A 13,826-nucleotide genomic window follows, 5' to 3' on the forward strand; every position below is an offset into this window, starting at 1 on the left:
CAATGTCACATGAAAGAGTTTGAAAAAGATATGAATTGCACTTTTTATACAGTGTTAATTAAAAAGATTGTTTTAGTTGGCCGACTATACTGTCGGATTCTTACTTTTTTTTGTAAATTTTTCTAACGAATAAGAAATTTCTTTTGTAAACATGATTGGTATACTAGTTTTGTAGGACTATTGGGAACAATCGCACATAGAAGAAATTTTAAAGAAATTTTAATTGTAATTTTTAAACAGTATTCATTAAAAAGACTTTCTTAAGTGGCCGACTACTGTCTGGTTTACCCTGTCTTTCAAAAATTATTTTAAAATATTTTTAAAAAATTATTGTAAGAATTTCTTTATTACAATTTTTTGAAAATATAATATTTTAATAACTTAACCCTTTAACGCCCAAATGTACAAATTTTGCAATGAAGTTTGAAGACTTATTTCAGTACTTAAAAATCAATAGAAAAATCCATCAATCATCATTTCTTATGTTTTCAAATGCGTTCTATAGAATGGCGTTATAAAAAAAAATCAAAAATTTATAAACAAAAAAGTTATTAATGTTTTTTTATAAAAATGTCTGATATTTTTCAAATTTTTGTTTAATTTTCAATTTTTTCTACTACGAAATAGCAGAAAAATAATTCCAAGTGTTACAAATAACGTCACAAAAATATAAATAAGCTACAAGACTTTTGGGATCCCTGATTATGAATCTGAAGTCTAATTTTCAAAATTCAAGATGGCGGATCCAAATTGCGGACAAAGGGTATAGCCGGATAAGTATTAACATATTTAAATTTCATTAAAATCGGTTCAGTAGTTTTCGAGAAAAACGCATTTTTGGATTTTTCTTTCCCCCTCCATAACTCCCCCAAAAAAGCGAATTTTGAGTTTAAAATTTCAGAATGTTATCTTTAAGTGGGTAGGAATGTATAGATAAATTATGAATATGCGGGGGCACTTTTTGCATACTTATCCGGCTATACCCTTTTAAAAAACTCATTAGATTCGCTTGAAACTTGTTACTTGTAGGTTTTTGGGGTCGCTGATTACGAATCTAATGTCCAATTTTTAAAATTCAAAATGGCGCATCCAATATGGCCGACAAATTTAAAAAAAAAAACTTATTGGTCCGTTGAAATTCGTTAATCACGTTCTTTAGCCTTTAAAATGTTTAAATTATTTTTAATATTGCCCAACTTTCACCATGCAGAGGCAAATGTGTACTGGAAAGTCTTTTTTTTAATTTTTAAATTCTATACACGGAGAGAAATCTGTTAGGATTAATGCTCGAAATTTTTCATATATACTTTTTCCACAGATTCTTTGATGCTAAAATCCTATAACAGAGAGCCTATTTATTGCTCGAGTCCGCCTGAATATTAGGCGGACCTCTTATACTTTTCGCTAGTAAGTGCTTATGCTATAATCCTAACCTCTACTCTATGCATTATTCGCAACAGATTTCTTTCCGTGTATTTATTTCACTTTTATATTTTTTTTCTTTTTAGGGTTCCGTACCCGGTAGGAACCCTATTAAAACGGTTGCGGAAAATGACCATGAACCCCCCCCCCCTCCTAGCGCTCATAGTTTTTCATGTAGAGAGCTAAAAATTGGTACACGTATGTATTTTCACGCGTAGATTACAGGAAAAATATAGAGAACGTAATTGGAATTGATCTTCATGTCGCTCACAGTTTTTTACCTAGAAAGATGAAAATTGGTATGCATATGTATTTTCAAAAATGGATTACAGGAAAAATATAGCGAACATATTTGGTATTAATTGATCTTCATTGTGTCTTCAGCAAAAACCTAAAATCTTTTTTAAAATTTTTGATAATAATTATACGTATGCTAGTTCTGACAATTCTTAGTCTAGTGAACTGTCGTTGGTCATTTTTATTTATTTTTACGTGTAGATTACAGAAAAAATACAGAGAAAAGGATTGGAGTTGATCTTTAAATTTTTTTTAGCGAAAAACTAGAAATTTTTTACGATTGAGTAAAAAAAATAGTATATTAAGCAACTAAGGGTATAAGGGCAGCCATTTGTTTACGGTGATTTTTGTGACACGAGTGACGATTTCAGATAGCAGACGACAGGGAATAAAAGTCAGTCACTTGTTCGACTTATATGAAAATGTCGGCCGTTTTCTTCCTTGGGCAAAAATAATGCATGGGATCAGCGGTTATGTTTGCACATGGGAGAAAATGGACGACATTTTCATATGGTCGAACAAATGAGTGACTTTACTCTCTGACGTCAGCTATCAAAAAGCGACATTTTTGTGCATGTGGGATAAAAAAAGATTTTACCCCCCTGGCGCTCATAATTCTTGGCTTATAGTGGACAGTCGTTTTGCATTATTTATGTATTTTCATGTGTAGATTTTAGGAATAATATAGCAAAAATATTTGGAGTTGATATTTAATTCATATGGTTCTCAACGAAAAAAATTATATTTTTGAAAATTTAGTCAAAAGAGTGTGTATTCATCCCTGGTGGTTACAATTCTTGACCTATAGTGAACTGCAGATTTATATTCGTATATATTTTTATATTCAGATTTCAAGAAAAATTCAGTACATACGAAACCCTCGGTTTTAGTACGAGTTCTACTCGCACTTGTCCGGTTTTTTTATTTTTAATATTTGGATTTAAAACTAAAAATAACTAAATTTAAATTCTTTTTTAACCTTTAATTATGTTTGAAAAAATAGGCATTGCACATTTTACAAAATAAACGTTTACCTCCAGGTGCTGAAAGTTGGCAACATTTAAAATATTTTAAACATTTTTTAGGCTATAGAACGTGATTAACGAATTTCAACGGACCAATGAGTTTTTATTTGAAAATTAGTCAGCCATAGAGCAATTCCACGGGAAGTAATATGAAAAATTTTCGATGATTTTAGCAATATTAATAATACTTACTGAATTTGTTCCTTCACATACATGGAATAAAAATGTATAACAGTTTTTTCAAAATTTTTTGAGTTACCGCTTATTTAAAATTTTGTTCGGTTTTTCAAAAAAGGCACATAAGTTTCTTCCTTGTTAACTGATTAAGATAATTTTTTTTGGAAAATACTCATAATAAGAAGCACTTTAAAAAAAAAACAAAACAAAAATTTTGAATCAAAATTTTGAAAAAAATACCTCTTCGATTTGAAAATTTTTTTTTTGTAGTTATTGTCTATAAAGTTAAGAATACTTCCTATAAATTTTATTATGGGACAACAATAACTTTACGAGAAAAAAAATAAAATGTCCAGCGCGGATTGTAGAAAATAATAGGTATTGAATTCAGAAAGGGTTATAATTGTAACGTGTGCTTATGTTTAATATAATAAAAGACGAATGTTTTGAGTGGGGAAGAAGTTAGACAAAAATATATTTCAAAACAAGAACAAGAAAAAAAATTAGGTCATGATATACTTTCGCCATGCTGAATTTACTTACGCCACGCTCTTCAGAGGAGTTGAGAATAGTTCTATGTACTTTCGCTACACTTTTCTAACAAGAAAAGTACTCCTTTCAGAGCAGGCGTTGGAAAAAATAATTTCAATGTCAGTAAATTGTAAGGGAAATTGATAAACTGAAACTTGTGACCACCCTGGGGACTGTATTAATTTACTTGATTAATAAATAAGAAAACCTGTAAGAAAATTTGTTGTGTGCAAAAAATGTGACGAAGGGGGGAGGGGTTAAAAATAGTTGAAAAAAGCGTGACGTAGTTCTATGAGGGATGAGTTTTTTCAGTCTTTTATTTTTATAAGGTTTAAATTGATTTGATATCATTTCAAAATAAAAAGAGAAAATTACAAAGAAATGTAAACAATTTTGCGTGAAAAAGTATGAAGGTCAACTATGCATAAATTTTACAATACCTGATCTCTAGTTCAAGATTGTATACAGATGCTAATTTCATTATTTTTACCCTTTTTTCATTTAAGGCGCTATGAATGCAATGGGAGACGTTTCTGCAAAGCCTGTCGAGGATGAAATTTCTTGTTCGTTGCCTAATGGTTCGTCTGGAAAGGATTTTGGCCAACGAACCTTAAAGTCTCTTAAAAATGGATTGGGCAAATTATGGAAGAGGCATCGTGGAAATGCATTAATTACAGAGTATGATCCATGCTACAAAGTCGCCTACCTGGGCAATGTCTTGACGGGATGGGCGAAAGGTGAGAAACTTATAGAATTGGTCTTATTAAATATAATTATATTAAGGGCTAAAACTGAATACAATTTCACGACATTTTTAACATCCCATTTGGTAAATATTAACCCATGCCACCCAAGGGTTTTAACCTTTAAATGGGATTTAACATGGGTTACGTGCGCTTTTGTAAACTTTATGTTACAATTTTTCCATTTCTCAACAATTTCACTTGTGACTGTGCATTATTTCAAAAATAACTTTGACAGCTGCCAGTTGTTAAAAAGTTATGATAATCTGTCAAATTTTGAAAAATGAGAATTTTAACAAGTTTTACATTTATTTTTACAATTTTAATAGTTTTTTGAAAAAACATTTTGACAGTTGACAACTTTCAAAAAAGCAGTTAACTTTTGTAAAAAATGAGTTTTCTAAAAAGTTTTGCATTATGTTCTATAAATACAATGATTTTTGGAAAAGTTTATTTCACATCTGCGTACCTATATTACACACCTTTTGGCATGCGAGCGCCTACAAAATCTATAATTTTTATGGTAGAAAAGTATAAAATTATATCGAGTTTAGGATTTTATATCTAACGGCACTAATAGTTTATGTTGAATTAGAATCGTATAGAGTTGTAGCAACCATTAGGGGAGCGTGGGGGAATTGGAGCCCCTTAAGGAAAATTATTAAAAAAACCAACTTATCTTTATAATAATACATTATTTTCGTCATTTCCTACTTATTTCGTTATTTATCTTTAATTATGTTTAATTAGAAACTTAAAAAGAGAAAGTAAATTGGAAAAAAAAAATTTCAAAAAAAATACATTTTTTGCAATCACCCAATTTGTGGGGTAATGGGAGCTTTCACTTGAAATTTAAAAAATTTTTATATTTTAGGAATATTTTTTGTTTTCTAATAGAAAAAAGTGTTAATACTTACAATGAAGCCAAAACTTTAGACTTAGAATAAATTTTTTCCTAAATTATAATTGAATAAAAAATTTTTGAAAAAAAATTAAATTTTTCATTTTTCCCACCAAAAATTATTTTTTAATTAAAAGTTTTTTCACAAGGTGATATCTTTTACAATTTTCAAAGAAATAACGAAATTCGCAACATAGTAACGAAAATTCTTTAGTCTGACACTAATTCTCCCATTACCCCACAGAATTTTTACAGGACAAAATTTGAATAAAAAAATAAAAACGTAAACAAATTTTATTATTATATCGATTTTTATACAAGTATACATATCCACACATATTCACCTATAATATAATGAAAAAACAGAACTAAATAATACGATTTTAACTACTTATGGTGATGTTTAGAAATATTTGGCATTTTACAACGAAAACGCAAAAAATACATTTTCCCTTGTCTTTACTAAAAATTTGTCAAGAATGTGATCGTTTGTTTTGGAATGATATAAACAAAGGTTGTAGAAGATTTTCTAGACATTGCAGCGAATTTGAAGGCTTTTAAGTACGTGAAATTTAAAAGCTCACATTACCCCCAAGCTCCCATTACCCCACGCTCCCCTAAAACATTGATGGAGCTAATATTAGCGAATTTAAAGGCCCTGTTCCTACATGTCACAAAATTTAAAAAGATTTGTTCCTTTTGTTCTGATGTTTTATTGGGTAGATTTATAAATTGGTTCACATTCTTCAAAAAAGGAATTTAGAATTGACAATGGATGAGAGAATGGATATCTCAATATAATATAAATGTCAACACACCACATTAAAAGTAAAATGGTTGTAAGAATAATTACAAATTAAAGGAAGAAGGAATTTATTAAAGGTAGGAGGACAGTATTGTTACAGTTGTACTGTCGATGCATGAAATTAAAAGAAGCTTCTGAAGTAAAATTGATTCAGAGAGATTGTTAACTACTTCTTCCACCTTTAATAAGTTCCTACCGAATGATAAATTCCTTCTTCCTTTAATTATAATTTGCCTATGAATCTACAATTGGCTTAATTGTAATTAGCCTTTGAACTTCCTACATTGTCATCAATTAAAAAGTAGGTATATATCGAGGAACTCGGAGAATCTTGCTGTGCATGTAGCTCAGTTGTCAGAGCAATCTACCAACAATAGAGAGATCGTGGGTTCGTTTCCCACCATGCTCTCGTTTTTTGAGTTCTTTAATCATTTAGAAATCATTAATAATTAATTTCGAAAAGTATTTTTCAGAAAAAGTTTCTGTATAAGGACAGTTGTATTGTCATTTACCTTTTTTATTGTATCTATATTAAGGCAGCCATTAAATATCTTTGCCACAACCAAAGGTTTGGTTGGGACGTATTTTTCAATATGATACGGATTGATGCAACCAAAGGTTCGGTTGTGACAACTATTCCTTTTTTCGTGCATTTTTCAGAAAAGTAAATTTAAGTAAATTTAAGCCGAACTGACAACTTTCTTTAAACTTCTTTTCTATTATGTCAACATCAAAAAAAGAATTATCAATTTGAAATCTTCTAAAACATTTTATTGATACAGGATTTACGTAACAATCGATGTCTTTGCTAAAGAACGATAGTTTTCAACAAAACTTTTTAAAAAATCCCATGTAAAAATTGTAAAAATGAATGTAACATCTGTTAAAGTCTCATTTTCAAAATTTGACAGATTATGACAGCTTTTTTAACAACTGGCAGCTGTCAAAAGTTATTTTTGACATAAAGTTCGTTTTCGGCTCATTAAAAACACAGTAAAAATGCATAGTCACAATGAAAGTTGTTGAGAAATGGAAAAGTTTTAACATAAAGTTTAAAAAAGTGTACTTAACCCATGTTATATCCAATTTAATATTTAACTGTTCGGTGGCACGGGTTAATATTTAATCAAATGTGCTGTTCTTGTGCAGAGCTAATTTTTTCTCATTCTAAAATAAATTCCGGCCGACGACTTAAAAATTCCAATTTTCGCAAAATATAGAATAAAAAAGTATGAAAATTCTTGCAGAAAATGGAAAAAAAGTTAATACCGAATTAAAACAATAAGTTGAAAATAACTGGTTTAATTCGTCAAATGCAGAAAATCGAATTGGTCAAGCTGTCTGTCCAATTCTTCTTTTCGCCTGTATAATAATTATTTTTTGTCCTACCCAGTAAAAAAAAATAGATGCTTGTATACGAGGTGACTTTTAAAGCATTTTTCTTAATATAACACTATTTTAAAGTAAATGTAGATAATAGAAATTAATTTTCAAAGTAAAACAAAGCTAAATTTATAAAGGAAATGAAGTTTTAAGAAAAAAAGGATAATTTTGTTCAAAAACTTTATTCACACTGAAAAAAGGTTAGACCCAGGCGGAAAAGTCGGACGAACGTCGGAGTTTACAGCCGGCTGGGATCCGCGCCCGTACAGACCGCAAGTACCGACGGTCTGTACCGATTCGGATCTGAAAAAGCAACCGGCGCGGTACAGATTATGCTCCGACTGTCGGAACCGTCTTCCTACTATTGTCAGTACTGGCTCGGTACTGGATTTCTTCCGCCGGCGGATCTTATTCTTCTGCGGCGTCGGAAGAATGACGGATATGTTGAGTCTGTACTGGCTCGGTACTGGGGCGGATCCGACTGCGGATCTCGTCATTTATTGTCACATTATAAATTAAATAATTATTACAAGTAATTGCATTATTTTAGAAAATAATTATTAATAAATGAATCTAATCAATATATTAAGTAATCATTTATTGAGACTTTTTTAAAAATTAAATAATTAGAAAAATTCGTTATTAATTAATATTATATATTATTAATTAATAATATCTCAATAATAATTGAATAATTGTTTCTCAATATAATAATATTGAAGGTAATGATATTAATAATTTTAATTAATATCTCAATAATAATAAATTTATTGTTATTGATATATTATTAATTAATATTAATATTGATAGGGTAGAGTGGGGTAAAAAAGCCATTTGAGTTTTATTTAAAAACTATTAAGCCGATTTATCAGCTGTTTAGAATATAAATACTATTAGGTAATACGCAACTTTTGAATCTAGTTTGAATGTTGTACCTAGATTAATATTGTTTTTATTGTAATTTTAATTTTTTGTTGCTTTTTTGAAAACATTTTGGTGAACTTTTCAAACATATTACAATTTGATTAAGTGAACGAATAATAAAAGTAAATGTTTGTACATAAGGAGAAAAGTATACCGAAAACGTATACAATGTTAATTTTTGGAAATTGAACTGAATTAACAATTTATTTTTGCTTTTTTTAATAACTGGTCTTGGGTGTAAAAAAGCCAGGGCAAAAAATCCATTGAATATTTTGTTAAATTCACTTGTTTTCTATTTAAACTAACCTTCTTATTTTACAAAATTTCTCGTGTTTATTTAATAAAATAAATTAAACACGACGAAAAAGTAGTTCAAAGTGCGCATTAAAAAAATAAACAATGAATAAACGGTTGCAACGAAATATGTTATCTGTGGTGAAACTTAAAGAGAACTTCTAAAAAAGGTACGAAAAATTGGCAGTGCAAATCGAAAACAGGTAAACTTAATATAATTTTCAATTTTGCTTGCTAAAAACTCTTTCATAATTATTAGAATATTTTTCAAATAAGACTATTTGTCATATAAATAAAGGGAAACTATAAAAATACCTAAATTGATAACATGTTTTGCTAAAATCGTAGGGTGGCTTTTTCACCCCACCAGGTGGTGCAAAAAAGCCACTTGCAGTGCTTTCGTAAAACTCTTATAACTTAGTCCTTTCATGAGATAAAAAATATTTCCGTCAAGAATTTTCAAGCTTAATAACTAAACTTTTAATAACAATTGGAAATTTGAGAAAAAAATTTTAAATACAGATTTTACAGCATCAAAAGTAAAAATGTGGCTTTTTTACCCCACTCTACCCTAATTTATTATTAAATCTCAATAATATTAATGTTAATTAATAATATATAAAATTAATTAATAATATCTTAATAATAATAAATTTATTATTATTGAGATATTAATTAAAATTATTAATATTATTACGTTCAATATTATTATATTGAAAAACAATTATTTAATATATGTATTCGGTAGAATGCCCGTTCACATTCGGTTGGCAGGCGGTTCCGAGCCAGTACAGTTATACCGGCGTCAGTACGGGCTGAATCAAGGCTCGCGCTGCAGTCTGGAATTGGTGTTACATTAAAGCTTCGATCATTCCTGCTCTCGCTGATTCACTCATGCTCAATCAATGTTGACCAATGCTCGGCCAATCTTTATAAAGCCTGAACTCGGCGTCACTTCGCGCCTGGGTGGTTTGCTGAATTTTCGTCTATAATAGATTTACATGAAAAAATAACTTTAATTTTTAGAAAAGTTTCAGGCTAAACATTCAATAAAGTGGGACATGTAAACCTTTACACAATTAATTTTAAAATTTGATAGTAAATAATACTACGAAGTTTGCATGTAAATCTTTAAATAATTTTTAGGAAGTATTCAGCATCGGGCTCGTCACCTTGTCATCTTCACAACTAAACACGTCAGACACACTTAAACTCCAGCCTAAGAAAATTTCATTTTTCTAATAAAGAAACCAATATTGTCTGAATATTGACAAAACATGTTGTGATATTTTGTTGATGCAAAAGAAAATAATTTAAAAAAACGGTTAAAAGTGTTCTCTTTATTTTGTTGTAAACTACAGATTTTAAGAAAGGTTTTAACATTTCAAAAAATAAATAAAACTTCATAAAACAGTTTAGGTGATCTGGCCCAAAAACTTGAAAAAAAAAAAATTTATGAAAAAATGTTATAGAGAAAAGTTGTTTGTATTTTCCTAATATAAAATAATATAAAGTTAAAAATTTTGAAATTTGAAAAAATTGAGTTTTCAAAATTTTGAAACTACTGTAGTTTTTGTAGTTTTCAACAAAAATGGCTGGTTAACGAACTTAGCCTTCATTTTTACACCAACTTTAAGCGTGTTAAATTTAAAAACGATCAGATAAGATTTTTAAAAGTTATTGTGTCAACATCATTTTGGTCTACAGACGGACATACATACATACAGACAGACACACAGACAGACGGACTCGCCGGACCATGTTTTTCGGGTTCAGGGGACCCTAAAACGTAAAGATTTTATAAAATTAGCAAAAGTCAATTTTCTCATGTGATGAGAATGTAATATCATTAATGACCCTTATAATGTCTTATAATATTGATATAAAGAAAAATATCTATCAATTTATATACAAATTATATTTATTTTGAGTGAAAATGAACACGACCCACGGGTGGATCGGAAACAGTTATGGCCAAACTTTTTCACGACCCACCCGTGAGTCGGAAACAGGCAACGGGTTAAAGTGGGCGCAAAGTAACTGATTCTCGCCCGGGGTCGGGGAAGCGGGCGCAAAAGTACTTTTACGCCCGCTTCGCTCATGCCCTCAATGCCATATTTTTCATGCAGTTAGGACAAAAAATTATGTTCGCAAAATACGATAATAACTATTCTTACTAGGAAATAGATTAAATTTTTGATAAATTGATGTCTGGATGAATTGAGTTCGACTTTAATTAATTAAAACCTTTTTTTATCGATATTGTAACTTATTATCTTGGTCAGAAGACAGGCAAACCACGCACTGTTATTTTGGGTAATTACTTTTATCTGAGATAATTTACCTATAGATCCGGCAAAAGTCCTAGTAGCATGTTGATTAACATATTTAACTTTTTCACTTTCCTACAAAATGTAATACTTGTTGTTCTTTTTTACTGGGTATTTAATTCTATATTTTATCTGGGTTCTGCATAATTGAACACAATTTATACAGTTTTGTAGGTTTTTGAATAACTTGAAAACATTGTTCTATTTTTTAGGAGAAGGCTGCGTCGAGAAGCCTGTTTCAACATTATGGCGTAATTATGTGAGCAACAGTAGACCTGACGTTTTAATGAGGTTAACGGTAACAAATGGTGGTTTGACAGCCACAACCAAAGATCATGGACTGACAGAATATTGGGCTCATAGAGTTACTTATTGCATAGCGCCAGACTTTTATCCTCGTCTCTTTGTCTGGGTATATCGTCATGAAGGGCGCAAACTAAGACCAGAATTAAGATGTCATGCTGTTTTATGCTCTAAGGTGTCAACTGCTCGAAGGTTAGCATCAACCTTAAATACCAGACTACAACAGGCTCTGCTGGAATTTCGAAGGGATAAGGTCTCCAGACAAAATGCGAGGTTAATCATTTTTAAGTACATACCTGACATTAAGAATTGAATATGCAAGTAATACATATACTTATTTTAAACGGCTTATCGTTTATCTAATCAAAAATGGCACACCGAACAAATATAATATGAACACAATCTTATTTTAAATATTAATTGGATATTCTTTGTCAAAAAAAGCTATCCCTGCTGTCCCTTACATTTTATATAAAATAACTGACGATCTGTAGATCGCTAAAGAACGTTAAAAACTTTTCATTCTGTATGTTTTTTGAAAAGTTCCTTTATCTCATTACAAAATTTTATACTAGAATAAATTAATTTATTTTTAGATTATCTCTGGCAAATGCAGCATACGAAAATCCTTCTTTACCACGAAGAAAAATTCTTCTAAGCACTGGAGGTCAAAATTATAGACCGCCTATGGAAAGATCGAAAAGTGCTCCAAAATTGTTTTCCATTGAGGAAGATACAATTGCTGAAGAAATTGAACAAAAGCGTTTAATAGAAGAGCTAAGATCTCTTCATACTGCAGCGCAAAGTTGGCAAGACCAAGAAAGATGGCGACTGTCTAAAATTTTAGATGTTCTGAATAAGGGATCCTCTGATGAAAGCGTCAGCATATCGAGCGGATGTGAAACCTCAAGTACAATTAATAGTGATGAAAGAGCTTATAGTTTACAAAACTCCCATATACATAATGAAAATGACTTGAAAAATAAAAGAAATGTTTTTATGGGTAACGATGTTCTTAGAATAAATGCAGCTGTACATAGAAGAAACTCTGACGGTTCTCCAAATTTTATAACATGTTCGAATAGCCCATCGTTTGATAGAGAGTCCGAGAATAGAAAAAGTTTTTACTCTAGGAGTGAGGGAGAAGAATCAATGGAAGAAGAAGAGGAGGAAGAAACAGAAATTGCTCGACAAAATTCTCATGTCTTTGAATTTGAAGATGTTGAAGACTTTGATGAGATAGTTGACTACAGGCCTCGAGGAGAGAGCTCCAGACCTATACAAAATTTGCAGAAACCTAAACTTGGTGCAGAGAACTTCTCTGAAAGTATATATAAAGAGATTCGGGATAGAGAAGATATGTTCTTTATTTTAGATGCTTTAGACGAAGAAGTTGATAGTGATGAAAGTGGTTATGTTGAAGCTCCACCAAAAATCAAATAATGAAAGTGCTAATCACGAATACAAGAAATTATCACAAGCGCGGGGAAATATCTACTTGCAATACTCAAATAACACAACATTTGTCAACAATATTGCTTTAATATCTCATGGAATACTGCAAATACGGTTCGGCTGTATTGAGGCAATATTCGCAATATTAATGCAGTATTGCTGACATATATTTTGATATTTGGGCAGTAAGAAACATTTTTTTAATAAAGAATTTCACAGTCAAATTATCTCAATGCTGTGCAAAAATCATAGCATTAATAAATAAATTAACAGAAATTTCCAACAATAACCGTTGTGGCTTTGAAGATATTTAGTACTCAAAAAAGTTCTAACACATATTTTTATACTTGATAGTTCATTTTCAGGGGCAGCAACTATATATGAAAGTTCAGTGGCAATCAATTAGCTGTAGCGAGAAAATAAAAAATGCAGGGATGAAAACTTTTGGTTAATGCATGATTTTTTCACGAAAATGTTGTATCCAATCGTTTACACAATTTATTATTGTTATGACTATGGATAAAAAGAGACATTTACTCTTCATAGAATTGTTTATTTATTTTTTATTAGGGTTACGGAAAGTAATGTTTCATTTAATTGTAAATAAAGTAAACTGTTTTCTCCATAAACTTTTATTTCCTTTGCATGTAGATTTTCTAATCTACGAAGATACAATTTTCCTGAACCATTTAAAACTACCTGTCAATATTATTTATTTATACCTATGCTCTAATGCTGTGCTATTTGGGTTTATTTTAAAAAATATTTTTACATTTTTTGGTAAATAATTTGTGTTTATATTCTTGGAATATTAATTAAATTATTGTATGTCAAGGATAAAGCTTCTTTCAATTTTTAACATAAACTCAATTGTAAAATAATCAAACTCATTGAGAGAAAAATAAGGTCTGTTAAAAGGCTCTCGCCTCGTGATAACTCCGAGTTAATGGTGATTGGTTAGATTCAAAATAATGTTATTGATGATTGTATAATCGTTAAGACGCTCTCACAGCTCTGCATGCATGCCAATGCATGCATAGTTGTCATGGTAACACATGAGAGTAAGTAAGTCAGAAAATTCAAATTTCATGTTTTTTCTCTCTTACTCTCATGCTGGCAGTAGAGCTGTGCGAGCGCCTTTAACGGTGTTGGAGGTCGAGAACTGTCCAGTGTTGCCAACCCACTTTCTTACACTTTCCTGTATATTTTCACTTTGAGAATTTTTTATAAAAAAAC

The 13,826-nt window shown here is 30.3% G+C and overlaps 1 protein-coding gene across 2 annotated transcripts in view; it reads left to right on the top strand.

Annotated features, from left to right (window-relative positions):
* Nucleotides 1-13,219, top strand: part of LOC122499992 (proline-, glutamic acid- and leucine-rich protein 1) — a 38,683-nt gene extending 25,464 nt beyond the window's left edge. For both annotated transcript variants that reach the window (XM_043608623.1, XM_043608622.1), the window contains exons 2-4: nt 3,959-4,189; nt 11,045-11,408; nt 11,732-13,219. In XM_043608623.1, coding sequence (XP_043464558.1) covers nt 3,964-4,189; nt 11,045-11,408; nt 11,732-12,578 — 1,437 coding nt within the window. In that variant the 5' untranslated portion in view covers nt 3,959-3,963 and the 3' untranslated portion in view covers nt 12,579-13,219. The remainder of the gene's footprint in view (nt 1-3,958; nt 4,190-11,044; nt 11,409-11,731) is intronic.
* Nucleotides 13,220-13,826: the final 607 nt, after the last annotated feature.

The sequence above is a fragment of the Leptopilina heterotoma genome, unplaced genomic scaffold (assembly GCF_015476425.1).
Source record: "Leptopilina heterotoma isolate Lh14 unplaced genomic scaffold, ASM1547642v1 Lhet_180, whole genome shotgun sequence".
Taxonomy (NCBI): Eukaryota; Metazoa; Arthropoda; class Insecta; order Hymenoptera; family Figitidae; genus Leptopilina; species Leptopilina heterotoma.